Raw genomic sequence first — 16,943 nt, 5'->3', positions numbered from 1 at the left:
GAAATTACATGGAGCAACAGATTCACTAGTCTTTACTTGTAGATCTTTACTTAGGTATGTGGAGATGAACAATGGAAAATGAGTGCAGAAATAAGAAGGTGTTCTTTATGTTATGTCGGTGTAAACCCATTGTGACCTCAGCCAAATGGATTGGAGGGGCCTGGACTTGCTGGAGCTTTTGGAGGCAGTTCCCAGCATGTGGCCCTTGGACTGTTCAGGCTGGTGAAGGAGTTACGAACGTAAAAGTCTTCCCTGTCCAAAATGGATGTCTCCTGAACCACCTTGTATTTTATCTTTAAGTTATTTAAGTTAGGGTGACCAGACGTCCTCTTTTACCCGGACCTCTTTTTTAGACTTAAAAAAATATCCGGGCGGAATTTCACAAACGTCCTGGATTTTGTTTTTCTAGAGTTTACATAGAATTTCGAGAAATTTCGTTCACAAACTAGTCCCGCCCTCCCCTACTCCGATTGGTTCGCTTGAGAAGGGGGCGTGGTGAAGTAGCCTAAAATCTTCTGATTGGACGGTCTGACTGTAGCGCTACCGTTATTGGTCGATAACCTTCCCTGTAAACATTTAATTGGTCAGTCTGCACGTCATTAGTCCTTGTTTACGTCAGGCAAAGCTCATGTACCTACCTTTATCTCGAACAGCTATGCCGAAACGTAAATGCAAATTCTCGAATGAATTAAAAATTAAATTCCCATGTTTTGTGTAGCAAATAAAGGTGTAAAGGACCTAAAAGCACACATAGGTTCAGCTAATCATACAACAGCCAACTCCCCCCTGGAGACGTGTCCTCTTTTTCACCATCTCAGCTCTGGTCACCCTACTTTAAGTTATTTAACTAGATGAATAAATACGACACTTTTTGGCGAAAATTATGCTTAATGACTTTCCACAAACTGAACAGCCTATAAAAAGACCATAAGGCCAAGAATAAATAAAACATGAATGAATTAAACTAAATATAACTTAAGGCGTACTAAGAAAAACATAAGGCATTTCAGAGTTAGTTGTGCTGTCCAGCTGTTGTGGCTGCGTGCCCTCCCCCTTCTCCTGCTCATTGGGACTGGAAGTCCTTATCGAGGAAGCCTCGCTGAGCCCACGTTTACTTCACTACGTCTTGCACAATCAGCATTTCTCACTATATTTAACAACGGCGCTAAGCACAGCAGTCTCTTTTCGGCCACTGAGCCTGGATACACACAGCAGCGCCCCCTTCCCGAGTCTAAATTCAGTTTTCAGGCAGCCATGACCACCGCACAGCCAATTTTCTCCAAGGGGGAAGACTGCAAGAGCGGCTGGCACAACGCGAATGCAGACTACAATGCAGCCGACACACACCTGGAGATTTTGGGGAAACCCGTTATGGAGCGCTGGGAGACTCCATATATGCACTCACTTGCCACTGTAGCTGCTTCTAAAGGTAAAATATTCAGTTGCTATATATGTATATACACAAAATATGTAAAATGTATTTTGTACACTAAAAAGCCATAAGCGCCCAATTGAATCCCTGCCCCTCTGTGTCTTGAGTTTTCCGTTCCACCTCAAATGGTGCAGCAGTTGCAGAGCCTCGGAAAGACAAATGACAGACCGACTAAGCCTTAGAAGAATGTCAAGCACTAGAAACTTTAGAAAGTCTGTCACTGTTGTAAACATAGCCCTCTCAGAATGTTTGGGAACCAGATTTCAGCTACCAACTTTCTTAGGTGAACATTGCTGATTAAAGAACATTTAAAAAATTTTCAGCTGATTAACAAAATAATCCTGCCATCCTTCCCAGACATATATGTATATATCGGTCCACTAGCAGAAAAAGGCTGGCACACCACTGACTGTAGACCACTGGTGGTCCACCACTGAACCACTCAGATTACTGTTCTGTACAGGATTTAACTCATTCATAATCTCCTCAGACAGGTTTTAAATTCACAGAGACTTTTATTCTGGAAAACAAACTAAAACAAATACAACTATGAAAGATATAAAAATGAGTATAAGCCTGATATAAAATGAATAAATGCTGAAAATGTTGACACTGTGCTGGATTAAAATTATATACTAATCTTATTTATAAAGAATAACAAAAGAAACTAATGAAGGAAAAACATGTAAATTGCACTGTGAGTGGAAAAGTGCTAAAATGTGGCATTTTGTCTAAAATTCTGTTTAATCACCAGCGGTATGAACCAGAAAATGCTGAGCAAAACACTAGTTGACCTCCAACTTTGCCCTCAGTGGGCCAACAGTGGTCCACCGTCTCCTTGCTATCAGGGTTACAATAGCATTTTAGAGGACTTAGTGTAACGGCCTGCAAAGGCTCTTGTTTTATTGCATTCCTTTATCTAAGCATAGATATTCCGAAACCTGAATAACGCCACCTATAGAGGTCAACATTATCATGTATGAACCTTGGAGTATCCAGCTTTGTAGATATTGGAGCCAGTGTACTAAAGGTGTACCCTGACCTGGCTCCATAGGTGTGTATATGTTGGCCTTAGCAAACACAGGTGACAGATTCCCATATAGTGAATTAATTAATTAGCCTAATGTAGTCCTATGCCAGAGTTTGGACACCCCTCAAATTAATTTTAAACTAATTAATAGCTTTGCACACAGCACACTTATGCCTCAGTATGTTAAATATAAAATAAATGTTATATAAATATAAATAAATGATATAAAGCAAATTTGCACATCTATCAGAATAGGCACTGTATTCATTATAATATTTTCTTTCCTTGTCCTTTCCTATAGGGGGTCGCGTCCTTGAGATTGGCTTTGGAATGGCCATAGCTGCCACCAAAGTGGAATCTTTTCCTATTGAGGAACACTGGATTATTGAGTGCAATGATGGTGTTTATGAGCGGCTGCAGGAATGGGCCAAGGTTCAACCACACAAAGTGAGAAAACCAGTTTTAATATTTAATAAGTTTTATACTGGGCACTCTGTAATGTGCTTTGTTTAAAAACACAGTCACGGGTGAAATGCTACGTATAATGTCAACACAAAAGGGGCTGTGTAAATTGGCAGAAAATAAATATAATAAATGATTTTATTATGTTTCAACTATTTTGAAACTGTGTAATAATTTCAATAGTGGTAATTTAAATTTTATAGGTTGTTCCTCTCAAAGGCCTGTGGGAAGAAGTCGTGCCCACCCTGCCTGACAATCACTTTGATGGTTAGATTATTGTCATTATTATATGATATTTTTGTTTTTCCTTGTTACATGCATTGACTATAGACGTTAAATATGCCTATTTATGATTTACTTACAGGAATTCTTTATGACACATATCCACTGTCTGAGGACACATGGCACACTCACCAGTTTAACTTCATTAAGGTATGTTCATTCTGTTTTGCTCAAACCATGGTGTAGACTGAAAGATCTGTAAATGTATAAAATGGCATGAATATCAAGAACTACTCTGTCATTTTATTATAGGCCCATGCAAAGAGACTGCTGAAGTCTGGTGGTGTCCTCACCTACTGCAACCTCACCTCCTGGGGCGAACTCATGAAATCAAAATATGATAACATTGATAAAATGTTCCAGGTATTGATTAGTTCCATTTCCCAATATATTTCTGGTAGATCTCATATTAAAATAAAAATATTGTTTGTATTGGCCTTTCATAGATCTGTGAATAAGGACACATTAACTCAAACATTGCCATTGTATATAACACTTCAAGGGGTGCTTGTTGAATGCTTTGTGTCAATGACACCTTGAGTATTTCTGCTGATGTTTTGGTGAATAATATAACCCTCAATCTCTATTATTGTCCATATACCATGTATCCCTATACCTGTCTGACATAGTCCTAACAACAATGTTTAGTATTCCTTCTGTTGTAACAATACCAGTTTTAAAAAGCACTATTTAAATCAATTTTGACTGATTGATTTAGTGGTGATTGTGCTTGTTTTTCAGGAAACACAGGTGCCCGAACTGCTGACAGCTGGTTTCAAAAAGGAAAACATTAGCACCACCTTGATGGACATAAGTCCCCCAAGTGAATGCAAATATTATTCCTTCAACAAAATGATCACACCATCTATCCTTAAAGAATAAGCTATGCATCTAACCTACCTTCTTCCTGACCATTCTACTGTGCTTTATCTGTTTTTGAACTATTGTCAGCTATGTAGATAATCATATCTGTTTCAACTGTTGAATCACAAGATGTTTTCTAGCAAAAACCTAATCTTTATACATAATTTGTAGTAGTCACCTTTTTAATGGATCCCAATCTAAAATCTGTATAACATGCAAATAAAGAGTCCAACACTGAGTATGGGTGTATAATTACATCAAAGGTGCTAACCAATAGCAATAGAGGAGCAGCTGTGTTTAAAAACTCCAGCAGCACTGCTTTGTCTTATCTACTCATACAAACAAAACACACACAAACACATTACCACGTCATTGTGACTGCAGTTCTGAGAATTTTCACCACCCAAATCATAACTAATCTGTGATGGTCCTTAACATTTAAGAATATGGTGAAAGGAAGCAAAGCATGCAGAGCAACTGACGGACTATGGTCTGTAATTGTAGAACTACAAAGTTAGCAATGGAGTTGGGAGAATGGAGAGAGTATAAAGTAGAATATTGGCCAGTATTATTATTATTATTTTGACCAAATTATGACCATTTGTTTGTTGGATTGTGGAAAGACTATGATTAATCCAAACATCTGCATGTGGGTAAAATGTCCACAATACTCAACAAAACATTTACTAATTCATCAGAGGCATACTAGACATGACCTGAGATACTAGTGAGTTATTTTACAAATGTTTAACTGATAATTTTAGACTTTACCTTGGACAAACATATCTACAAACACCAAAAGTTGCACTATTTAAAGACAAAAAAAAATATATATATATATAAGAATTATTTATTTGCTTTCAGCTCTAGCCACAGTCATTAACAGCTGTTAACACAGTGTGTGAACTTTGACAGCTGCTACACTTCACATGCTACTCGGGGCACTCGCACCATAGGCAAGATGTAAATCCTCATCACATTCTTATGAAACCTGACACATGGCCGTCAGTGAGACTAAAAACAGAAGTTTAGATGTAAAGAAATATAAACCCCAAACCTAAAAATCCTGAAATAAAAATGCTTTAAAACATATAACATGGGTTTTTCATAAATGGGATTTAACTCCCCCCCTCAGTGCCAGCTGTGTAACATCTGGCAGTACTCTCCAGTGTTTTGAGGTTCAAATTCATTAGATATTTTGCAAGTTCAATTCCTTGCCCTTGGTGGAAAGCCTGCTATACCTTCAATTCCAAAGGGAGAATGGCAGAAATTACTGTCTTGAGTATAGTTTGACTTTCATGCAAAACTGGGTCAAACATTTTATATAGTATCTTTAAATATATATATAAAAAAATTGAATAAAATAAAACCATGTCCAAATATTGATACAATGCATAGTCTTTTATTGTAACTACAAAGAGGAGGAGATAGAGCTCAAACCAGAGCAACTCCTGAGAAGATCTTCCAAGTACAACAAATGACCACTGTTAAATAAAACATTTACAACAGCCCGACACACACACTGTGATACCAACCGCCAGACACCCCTCACTTCCGATACCAAATTCGCATTTTCTTTTCTCGCTTAATTTTCCTCTGTAACTGCAGAGTTCCATAAAGCAGAGCCTCTGCAGTTGGTGGGCAACCTTGAAGAAAAATTGTCAAGAAAATTAAGAGGTCAGTCAATTGAACTGGAAGTATGATGTTCCTTCAGAAAACTTTGTGACCGAAAAAAAAAAAATAAAGTGAATAAACTCTTCAGTAAAATTGTGGAAAGTCTGTTATACAAACCAGATTCCAAAAAAGTTGGGACACTAAACAAATTGGGAATAAAAACTGAATGCAATGATGTGGAGATGCCAACATCTAATCAAATGTTCTCTATAGGTGAAAGATCTGGACTGCAGGCTGGCCAATTTAGTACCCGGATCCTTCTCCTACGTAGCCGTGATGTTGTGATTGCTGCAGAATCTGGTCTGGCATCATCTTGTTGAAAAATGCAGGATCTTCCCTGAAAGAGATGATGTCTAGATGGGAGCATATGTTGTTCTAGAACCTGAACATATTTTTCTGCATTAAATGGTGCCTTTCCAGACATGCAAGCTGCCCATGCCACAAGCACTCATGCGACCCCATACAATCAGTGATGCAGGCTTCTGAACAGAGCGTTGATAACAACTTGGGTTATCCTTGTCCTCTCTGGTCCGGATGACATGGCGCCCCAGTGTTCCATAAAGAACTTCAAATCGTGACTCATCTGACCACAGAACAGTCTGACCCCTGGCCCAGTGCAAACGTCTGAGCTTGTGGAGCTTGCTTAGAAATGGCTTCCTCTTTTCACTGTAGAATTTCAGCTGGCAACGGCGGATGGCGTTCACTGACAATGCTTTCTGGAAGTATTCCTGAGCCCATTCTGTTATTTCCTTGACAGTGGCATTCCTGTTTGAGGTGCAGTGACGTTTAAGGGCCCGGAGATCACAAGCATCCAGTAGAGTTTTACAGCCTTGACCCTTACGCACAGCAATTGTTCCAGATTGTCTGAATCTTTTGATGATGTTATGCACGGTTGATGATGATAACTTAAAAGTCTTTGCTATTTTATGCTGGGTAACACCATTCTGGTATTGCTGCACTATCTTTCTGCGCAACAATGGTGGAATTGGTGATCCTCTTACCATCTTGGCTTCAGAGAGAGACTGACACTCTGAGAAGCTCTTTTTATACCCAATCATGTTGTCAATTGACCTAATTAGTGTTAATTGGTCTTCCAGCTGTTCGCTATATGCTCAATTTCCTTTTTCCAGCCACTTATTGCTACTTGTCCCAACTTTTTGGGGATTTGTTGACACTGAAATTTTGAATCAAATTTTGAATATTTTTCCTTTAAAATGTTACATTTATTCAGATTAAACCTTTGATCTTTCATCTATGTTCTATTACGAATAAAATATTGACATTTGCCATCTCCACATCATTGCATTCAGTTTTTATTCACAATTTGTTTAGTGTCCCAACTTATTTGGAATTCGGTTTGTACAACATATAAGGACCATTTCTTAAAATTAAATATTAATTGGAAGAAGGACTGAATTACGTGACACATACCTGGAACATAAATGTCCACAGGGACGATTCTGTCACAGCCTCGGACCACTGAATAGGAGTAGTGATAGTAGCCTCCACCATTAGCACAGCTATAAACAACACAAAGAGTTCTGTATTAATCTGTGCGTTTAACAGTAAACCCTGTAATAATAATGCAAGCATTGACAGATTACATAAAGTAATTACTCCACCTAAACTTGGCAAAAATACAAAGGAATTACAATTAAAAAGTACAATTCCCATTTTGTGGTGTCCATACCAAATGTGATTTTCCTTACCTTCCCATGGAAATTACATATCTGGGTTCCGGCATCTGATCATACACCTAGCACAAAAGTTAGAGATTACTGACATAGTTGGTCTCAAAAAATCCCATCACAGCCACTTTTTTTACTCATGTTCTATACAAAGTACTTGAATATGATTACACTACAATATTTGAACACGCACGCTGTACCTTCCGTAAAGCGGGGGCCATTTTGTTTGTTAGCGTTCCAGCAACGATCATAACGTCAGCCTGTCTAGGACTGGCTCTGAACACCACGCCAAAACGATCCATATCGTAGCGAGGAGCAGCCATGTGCATCATTTCCACAGCACAACAAGCCAAACCAAATGTCATGGGCCACAAGGAGCTCTGAAAAGCAAAAGGATAAAAAATCTGGTCAAAATAAGGTAATATCAGCAATTAATGTTGATTTATTTTATTTTGAGTGGATAAAGAGCCCACAAAGAAACAGCTCATACTCTGCGTGCCCAGTTCACCAGGTCATCAAGCTTGGTGATCACATATTCACCCTTGCTGCTGACAGCTGAAGGCGGCTTGGTGGCAACAGCAGTGCTTTTCTCTCTGAACAGAACCAAACTGGAACAGAGAGGATAAGCAAGTGGGGTTACAGCTCAAAATCAGACATCTGGAAAGGGTTCTTTAGCTTTTACTCTATTGCGTACTAAACATATTTAATATTCTCGCAATAATTCTCTTTCTTTTTTTTTTTATCTGAATGAAAAATAATGAAGACATAAACACCAAAATAATAATAATATGACATGATGCAAAGATCAGAACCCTGCCCATACCTTTTAACATCTTCATCTTTTGTGTTCTTGAACACAGATTTGTTCTGAGCAGCAAGTGATGAAATTGGTCTGTAAAACAAATGTATTTAGACCAAGACAAGGTCAGAGGCTTTTAAATGAAAGTTCTTTTGGGTTTTAGCAATGATTCTTTCATTAAACAGGGTTGTTAAAAATGTCTAAACTATGGATAAAACTCCCTATAATAAATGTAATGCAGCATAAACTCATTTTTTCCCCCTCAAACCTCCTCAAGCAATTACATTCACCTCAATGAAAAACAGCCAAACGTGGCAAGGCGAGGAGCTGAAACAGAGGACAACATGAGATTATTAGGCAGACTGAGGGTTATGCAAAAACATGAAACATAAAAAGTAATCATGACGTAGAACAGCAGCCTGCATGTTTGCACCAAAAATGTAAAGACCTATTAGCCAAAGCACTGATTTTGTATTTGAACACACACATGTAATTATACATATATATATATATATATATATATATATATATATATATTTTTTTTTTTTATTTATTTTATTTTTTTCTTCTCTTATAAGTCTTGATTTTAAATGTTGCCTTGCTACTAGAACTGAAACAATGTTCGGTTAACACCAATTTTATGGGTTTTTAAACAATACACAAATTTTGTGTTTTAAATAAAGCTAAACAGCTATTATTATTTCTGTTTTCTTACGTAGCTAACCAAATATAACTGCGTCTTCCTAACAGTGAAAACCTATACAGATTTGGCACATTCGCATTATAAAATAATATATAACATTCTCATATGGAGACATCAACAGCGGTTCCAACCTATATTTTTGCACACAAGACAGGCTTATGTATGAATATTTGAACACTCTCCTTTGAGTCTACTTTTACAGTTACGTTGCTGTATTACATTTAGAGGGTTAATGTAATCTCTCCGCGTCCTGTGGCGCTACAAACCTGGCTACGCTAACATAAGAAGGTTAATACTTGCATAATACCAAATAACCTATATTCTAGATCTGAGTGAATAAAGTATGAAAACATACTAATCCAGGAGTCTATTGCTCAGACGTTGACGTTAAAGAGCTTTATGTTTACTCAGTTATCACTCGTTCTCTGTAGCTTTTAGACGTTAACGTTACAAGGTCAGTGAAAAATATCCTTAAAAGCACAACCCTCAGAAATTAACTAATGGCCAGTGTTTTTAAACAATGCATATTTCTTATAATTTCTTGGTTAAAACGCCTTGCAATTCGCACAACTTTATTTCTAAACCTAAAAATCACCATTTATCTCTCTCTAATAACACTCACCAACCAGCGCCGCCATGGCCGCATAACGACACATCCGCCGTTCTACTGTTCCACATCCGCTCTGAGACTTAAGATCGCTTTGCCGCTTCCATACGGCATATGTAATGCGAAGAGTGCAGTTCTGAAGGTAATATAATATAAATGCAAAATATGTACGCTTTGGTTACAAACGTCGTTATACCTTGAAATACGCAGTGCACTACATTAGGAATATAGCGTTATTTGAAATGCAGCCTTTTGGAATTATAATTACTTTAACATGGAAATAGCGCCGCCTGCTGGACATAAAGTTAAAGTGCAATGTGGTGTATGGCGTAAACGTTGTTGACACCTGTGGAAGTCTCAAATCTAAAATGGAAACAATGTGCTGGTCGCAAAATGAAAATTCAATACTTTAATTGGTCTGTTAATTTTAGATTTTTTTTAAAAGAATGGGAAAAGTAAAACTGGTGGAAACCAAACATGGATGAAATATGAAAACAGGTGGAATACGAAAACGAATAAAATAAATTAGTGGGAAAGAATAATGGATGAAAAAATGAAAACAAACACAAAAGCTTGGCGAGCCTTGCATCTTCGCTCGTGTAAACAAATCTCTAAATTATTGTTTTCATTAATACATTTTCAGTGTTCAGAAGAGTGAAGTTCAGAAGACGGATGTGAAATCTTCTACAGCTTTATCAGTTGACATGAATATTTAACTAATTAGGTGGCAATTTAATCTTAATTAACATGCTCCACTTATGTGAAATCAGCTACTACTAAAACACAACTTGAGTAGAAGCAGGGAATAAGGGGAATTACGAAAATCTCGTGTAAAAGAGTTCAGGATATCAGAGCTATCCCAGTAAACATTTAGCCGTTGATTCAACGTTGAAAAAACGTACTTGACTGTCGTCTAATCAACGTTTTATTAAGGTTGAAAATTAAACTTGAAAATTAAGGGGAATTACGAAAATCTCGTGTAAGAGAGTTCAGAATATCCGAGCTATGTAATGAACAGTCACATACAATCATTTTTTCCTTTTAAAAACACATATACAGATCAGACTCGTTTGAACCATATACAGGAATTCTCCGACGTGCACTTCGCACAGTGACCTAACATTACACAAATGTTTCCTTGACAGATTTTGTGTAAATGAACAATTACAGATGAAATAGTTTGTACTACTTAGGAGGAGGGGAGGGAAATACCCTAAAACCATGTATTTTTGTTTTAAACAAAAACCTAAGCTGATTCAAGATTGTCTTTGTTATTTATTTGTAAAAGGTTTACTAGAATTTGCAGAGGAAGACTTTTACAGAGTGGGTATACAGACATCATGTACACACAGTGCATTATACAGGTCAGTGTCATTTTAAAGCAGCAGCGGTAATAAACAAATAATGCAACAAAAAGTTTTACAATAAATTATTTTAATATACATCAGGTCAAACACAACCCAAGTGAATCCTTCAAGTATATATTCTTTGTCAATAGTCTCACAGAAATACCTTTTTGATGTCTAAACTAAAGAATCAACATGTAAAACATGTTGTAAAAATTATAGTTAGGTCTAAATAGGATAAGCATTCAAGAGTTGCAGTTTGAATTTTGAAATATTTTTGTATCTAAATTGTATGCATTTATATACAAATGATTACAAATGTTTTGATTAGAGAACATATTGAACAAATGAAATACAGCCATTTGTATACGGACAATAAGCTAATGTGCAACAACATGAGATTTAACACTCAAATATGGCTGAAACTGAGCTGTTTAAAAAAGAAAAATCCATCCTCTGTCAGTGCAGACATACATCTCAATACTTTCTACACAACTCAACAAGAACAATGAGCTTGTGTTACATATTCCAGTGATGAAGTAGCAAGGACTTCCTCATTCTGATTTCTGCTAGAGTTTTCTTAGAGGCGTAGTAAAAATGTGTCCAACAACCCAAAAAAAAAAAAAAACCCATACAATTACAGCAACCCATGAAATTAATTCAGTGTTAGGCGAGGCTGAGGAGGAGATTAACACAAATCTAATTGGAAAGGATGGTATTTACATATAAAAAATAAATAAATAAAAATAAAAAATGTACATGTGCACAGAAGAACAATTTAACAATTTTAATCTTCAGAAAGCAGACGGTGAAAATGATCTGTTCTTCTCTTCAGAACAGTCCTGAAGTCGTCCTAAAGGAAAAAATAATCTGTTAATATGCTATTCAATCTAAAACTTTATTATAAATAGACAAGTGGGCATCAAACCCCTTGTGTATGTAATACTACTAAGATTATTAATTTACATTTTGCAGCTCTATCAAAAACCACATCAAATGACACCATAGAGTGAACTTACTGCTTGGACCAGTTTTTCTAGGTATGGCACAAGTCTCTGGAGCTCCTTGTCATCTTTGTCTCCACACCAGCTCTTTACAGGAATCATGTTGATAAGCTACAGTGCAGAAAACAAGAAGAAACAAATCACTCAAAGTTTGTTTTTCCACAAGCTTGTAATCTTTTTTTTTTTGTGAAATTGTGTCAGATAATCTTTTAACATTGATTAATATGGAAAACAAGCGTACATGGTATGGGTAAGTGTGAGGTGCATTGTCCAGAACCACAGTCTTTGAGAGGTCTCTTTCCAGCACCCCCAAGTCCTTAATATAGTGTCCAAGAACACATGCACAGTCATCCTGATACAATCGGTGCCTTTATGAATATAAAAGATGAAGAGATCAATAAAAGGATGATTACATAGAGAAAGTCATTTGAACATTAAACATATTAAAATAATCCTTACCTGAAGAGTTTTTTCTTTGGGTCCAAAATGTCCACAATCATTTCTGCATACTCCTTTTTGGCAGAGGTGTAAATAAACATCTACAAAAAAAGACAAAACATGTTAAGAAAAACATGGAATCAGATTAAATGAAGTTAAAAAGATTCATTTTTTCTAACTCTTTTCTTCCTACTCCAATGTAATAAGACTTGAGGAACAGTGAAAATGAAATGCCAAGACATTAACGTATTGAATTAGACCTGTTATTTACATATAGATGCATGTTAACCAGGTGACCTTACCTCAAAATGCTTGGCCATAGCTTGTAGAAACTCATTTACATATGGCCTTAGGACTACATACACCTGTGAGGAAAAAAAATAAATAGATAATTAATAAATAAATAAATAAGACATTTTAAGGCCAATTTATATCAAATCTCATTTAACTACTAGCACATGCACAGAAATATTTTCTCTGTTAGTATTATAATCGGGTCAATAAATAAATAAATAAATAAACAAACCTTGTACTCTTGATCTTGAAAGCATGTGTTAAACGTGTACTCTGCATCATTGATTAAATTCAGTGAGCTGAAGACAAGTGTTTCATCCTAATGGGGGAAAAAAGTGAAAAATGTTCAGTTACAATCAGTTTTAAATATTTATTTACATTTTACTTTTTTTTTTTTTTTTTTTTTTTTTTTTTTTTTTAAACTTACCAAATCAAGCACCATTGTGGCTGTCGGTGTGCTCCTTGTCTTTGGTGGTATATCCCGAAGAGCAGCGACCGGCCTGGCCTGTTGTGACTGATTTGGAATGTTTTTGATGAATGTGAATCTGTGGAACCAGATCAAAACCCATGGAAAATGAAGTAAGCTGTACTGACTCTACCAATAATAAAAGTATTTTCAGTGTAGTAAAGAGGGGTAGGGACAAGATAATATTTACACAAACTTACGGGCTAAACACCTCATCATTCTCCTCGTCTTCTGAGAGAGGGCCGGTGGAACTATAGCCGAACACACACTGTTCAGGGCTGAACACGCTGCTAAGCCGTGCATCTGTAAAACAGAAGAAGCAAAATTACTAAACTGGACTGCGGTATACATTTGTGAATTTTGAGGCAAAGTAGAGGCATCTGCATGATTTCAATGCAAATTTTGCCCTGTGGGATATTAAAAGACTATCCTATCCTATTTCACTTACGTACATTTGAGAAACTCCTTCACTCATCAAAACATTCAAACAGTTCTAATAAAAGAATGTCTGCAGTTTGATCAGCACACAGCCATTTCTTGTGTATAAAATATCAATTACTGGTACTGTGTGTAAACAGGAGAATGGAGTTCTTGAAAATCTCCCCATGAGCTGCATGTGTAAAAGACTGCTATGGGATATCTCCGAACCCTATACTCCGGAGTTTCTCTAGAGTTCATGTGTGAAAGAGGCACAAGAGAGCCCAGATGACCTTGCTCTGAATCTTTAGCATAGCATTAGCAGCAGTTTGAAAAGAAGCTTTGGTTTGGCCTCACATTTGCCAATGCCCTCACCCCTGCCCTCTGGCATCATGTGTTATTGAGGGTGACCCAGTGACAGATAGAGCTGGTGATGACTAATGATTGAAAAAAAAAACAATGGCACAAACTTATGGATTTAAATGTGGCATTGATTGTGAGCCACACTAAGGTACTTACTGTTTTTGGTAGGTGTGATAAAACGCACGATAGGAGAGTAGAGGCTACGTGCAGCAGGGTTGACTGATGAGGGATGTCGTTCTCTGCGATGACGAACAGGCGTCTTGAAATCCGATTCTGCTGATTCCAAAACACAATTCAAAATCAATTCATAGTTCTGGGTTAAAAATGACCACAGATTTCAACAATAATTCACAGTCACTTTTTAAAGAATGTGTAAAAAATGGGGGAAAAAAAGTTTACTATATTAACCTGTGGTGATAGTACAATAGGATTTTGTGCTGAAACAGGTTATTTTACAAAATACACAGACCGGTTTAGCCAAAACATATGGTTATGATTTTGGGGGCTTAAGAATAATAAAATGACTTAAAAACAATAACAATTTAATTAAATGCACCCAGTTATTTAAGAGTGCACACATGCACAGCACAAACCTAACATCCTTCCCCATGTTTTACGGTTACAGGAAACACTCTGATATCAAGTTTTGATAATTAAGAGTGGGTTTCATGAAAGATGGCAAATAAGAGAAACATGGGAACATGCCACTTCAATCATCCTAGCTGTTGATACACGGTTTTGAATATTTGCTCTATCTTGATACTGCACTGAAAAATGTTAAAATCATTTAAAACCAAAAATATTTTACCTTTAGACTCAACAGGTAGAGCCCTTTTCCTTTCACGTTTCAAACGTGGACGCTTGGCTGCAGTTGGGACACTATCACAATACAAATTGGAACAATCCTGCAAAACCTCCGGCACATCCTACATACACACATACAAAGGGGAAAAAAAGTTTTGTTTTTGTTTTTTTTTCTTTGTAAAAATGTAATTTACCCAACGACACGTAAAATAATACACTGCTTTTTTATATACACACTTCTAAAAAGAAATGTCAGAAAATCCTTTCTCTCATCATTTCTTTAAACAGAGCTTGGATTAAACATGTGTTTACAAAATGTTTAAATGCACCAAAGAAAAGAATAATTGGGATTAATATATGCCTAAATAATTATAGGAATATTCTAATTAATATCCGAACAACATTGTGCTTAGTGTAACCAATCAACCAAAACATTAAAACGTCCCACATATCATTATTGTCCATGTCATCTGCTGTGTTTGATCTACAGGTACACATTGTGTTTCTACAGTCTTATGTACTTTGTCTGTCCCTTTTACCCTGTACTTCAAATGACCCGGACCCTCACAGGAACACCACAGAGCAGGTGCTATTTGAGTGGTGGGTCATACTCAGCAGTGCAGTGACACTGACATCGTGGTGGTGGGTCAGTGTGTTTTGAGCTTGCACAAGTGGTTTAGACAGCAGTGGGCACCGAGTTTAAAAATTCCAGCAGCACTGCTGTGTCTGAACAACACACTACCACATCATCACAATGTCAGTGTCACTGCAGAAATGAGAATGATCCACCGCCCAAATAACATGTGTTGGTCATGCAGGGGTCAGGATCACTGACCATCCGTAATGTAGTAACAACTGGAAATAACAAACATGGACAATTAGTATAGAAACAAGCAGATTGATATATTTTTATGGTGGATTGGCCATTTCTTCAACGCTCAGCGTTAAAACCTGGCAAACGGATGACAAGTGTGGATACAGGCCTAGCTTTACTAATCCCACAGTCAAAATAGATATGTTTGGGTAATATGTTCCTGATTCTAAACCAAATTCACAGAATAATGCAGAGCTCTTCGGTGTCATAAGATTAACGGGGGGCTAGCTAACGTTAGCTACAATGGCTAATGCTACGTTCCTATAATTCAACAAACTAGCCTAACTAAACTGAAATATGTACAGTATTCAACCTTTTACTCGAATATCCAACTGCAACGTAAAAGCAGTTGCATTTATTTCAGTTAAAATTAGAAAAAATATTTATGTTTCAGGAAGCCACGGGCGCTGTTAGCCTAGCCATGTAAATAACCATATCCTTCATTTGAATAACAACCTTATATTACAGAAACACAGATGATTTAGGACATTGTTCTGGTGAAACATTGTTTATAAATTCGGGTTTACCTGAGATTGGCTACGCTCGGTCCGTGGATCCGGCCGCTTTCGGCACGGAGTCCTCGGCTGAGACTGTGGACTCTCAACAGGAATTATTCTCGACCGAAGTCTCATGTTAAAGTATCAACCTAAGTTCCTACTTAGGTTAATAATGAAAGGTCGGAAGTGAATGAACACTTCCAGACTCCAGACTCCAGTCTCCGCTCCAAAATCTGGGGCTATGATTATTATTAGTATTAGTCCTCCGAATGTTATTGTTATCTCGCGGCCTACTCATGTAATTATTTAAACGTACCGGCAGCGCTACTGCAGGTCCTTAGCCAATCACAGCCCAGGCTCTGCTCAATGGGCGGGGCTTAGTATAAACACACGCAACGTGACGCAAGAGATTTATTAACGTTCAAAAACAAAGTCACAAAATGACCAAGTATAAATAAACAAGAAAATAAATAAATAAACGCATAAATTTTGGTCATGAAATATGTTAAATTGAATTAATTCTTTTAATTTTTTCTAAATGTATTTATTGTAGTATTTACACAATTTTATATGTATTTATTATATTTCCATATTCATTTTTCCACATTGCTTAATTTATTTCTCGATTAATGTGTTAATTAGGTGGGCGTTCCTAACCTCCGTCTAGAACAGGCTCGGTGTGAGAGGGCTTTCAGTAACACTGAGAGGCAAGTGTCCTTGACTGAATGGTATGTGCCAGCTCGTAAACATCAAAACACTGAACAAAGACCCAACTATTAATTTCAGGCAAAACCTGAATTCTGAAACCTTAATCTGATCATCAACTACACGATTACACCAGCCAACAGCCGCAAATTAGAATTTCGTCTTCAGTTAAATACACCCTGTGTGAAGAACTG

At 36.9% G+C, this 16,943-nt stretch overlaps 3 protein-coding genes across 4 annotated transcripts; 1 reads left to right on the top strand and 2 right to left on the bottom strand.

Moving 5' to 3' along the window:
* The first annotated feature begins 1,014 nt into the window (after positions 1-1,014).
* gamt (guanidinoacetate N-methyltransferase) lies at positions 1,015-4,297 on the top strand. Its single transcript, XM_066648097.1, has 6 exons — positions 1,015-1,429; positions 2,764-2,909; positions 3,128-3,191; positions 3,289-3,356; positions 3,459-3,569; positions 3,948-4,297. Exons 1-6 carry the CDS (start codon positions 1,255-1,257, stop codon positions 4,086-4,088), a joined length of 705 nt encoding a protein of 234 aa, XP_066504194.1. The 5' UTR covers positions 1,015-1,254; the 3' UTR covers positions 4,089-4,297.
* A 1,165-nt stretch (positions 4,298-5,462) lies between these two features.
* On the bottom strand, positions 5,463-9,695 carry ndufs7 (NADH:ubiquinone oxidoreductase core subunit S7). The gene is made up of 8 exons (XM_066647756.1): positions 9,557-9,695; positions 8,522-8,558; positions 8,256-8,324; positions 7,923-8,040; positions 7,633-7,812; positions 7,454-7,500; positions 7,176-7,264; positions 5,463-5,716 (listed from the first exon to the last, which is right to left on the bottom strand). The coding sequence occupies exons 1-8, from the start codon at positions 9,588-9,590 to the stop codon at positions 5,619-5,621; spliced, it is 672 nt and encodes a 223-aa protein (XP_066503853.1). The 5' UTR covers positions 9,591-9,695; the 3' UTR covers positions 5,463-5,618.
* Positions 9,696-10,800: 1,105 nt separating this feature from the next.
* Positions 10,801-16,342, bottom strand: ctdspl3 (CTD (carboxy-terminal domain, RNA polymerase II, polypeptide A) small phosphatase like 3). 2 transcript variants are annotated; one of them, XM_066648037.1, is made up of 11 exons: positions 16,075-16,342; positions 14,678-14,795; positions 14,026-14,145; positions 13,290-13,392; positions 13,051-13,168; positions 12,856-12,942; positions 12,632-12,694; positions 12,351-12,430; positions 12,133-12,259; positions 11,907-12,002; positions 10,801-11,740 (listed from the first exon to the last, which is right to left on the bottom strand). In XM_066648037.1, exons 1-11 carry the CDS (start codon positions 16,177-16,179, stop codon positions 11,675-11,677), a joined length of 1,083 nt encoding a protein of 360 aa, XP_066504134.1. In that variant the 5' UTR covers positions 16,180-16,342; the 3' UTR covers positions 10,801-11,674. The 2 variants fall into 2 exon arrangements, with proteins under 2 accessions (XP_066504134.1, XP_066504135.1); XM_066648038.1 differs by having other exon boundaries at positions 10,802-11,740; positions 14,026-14,142.
* Positions 16,343-16,943: the final 601 nt, after the last annotated feature.

Source organism: Hoplias malabaricus, chromosome 16 (assembly GCF_029633855.1).
Source record: "Hoplias malabaricus isolate fHopMal1 chromosome 16, fHopMal1.hap1, whole genome shotgun sequence".
Taxonomy (NCBI): domain Eukaryota; kingdom Metazoa; phylum Chordata; class Actinopteri; order Characiformes; family Erythrinidae; genus Hoplias; species Hoplias malabaricus.
Note: the sequence above shows the minus strand (reverse complement) of the source record. Positions and strands in the feature narration are given on the sequence as shown.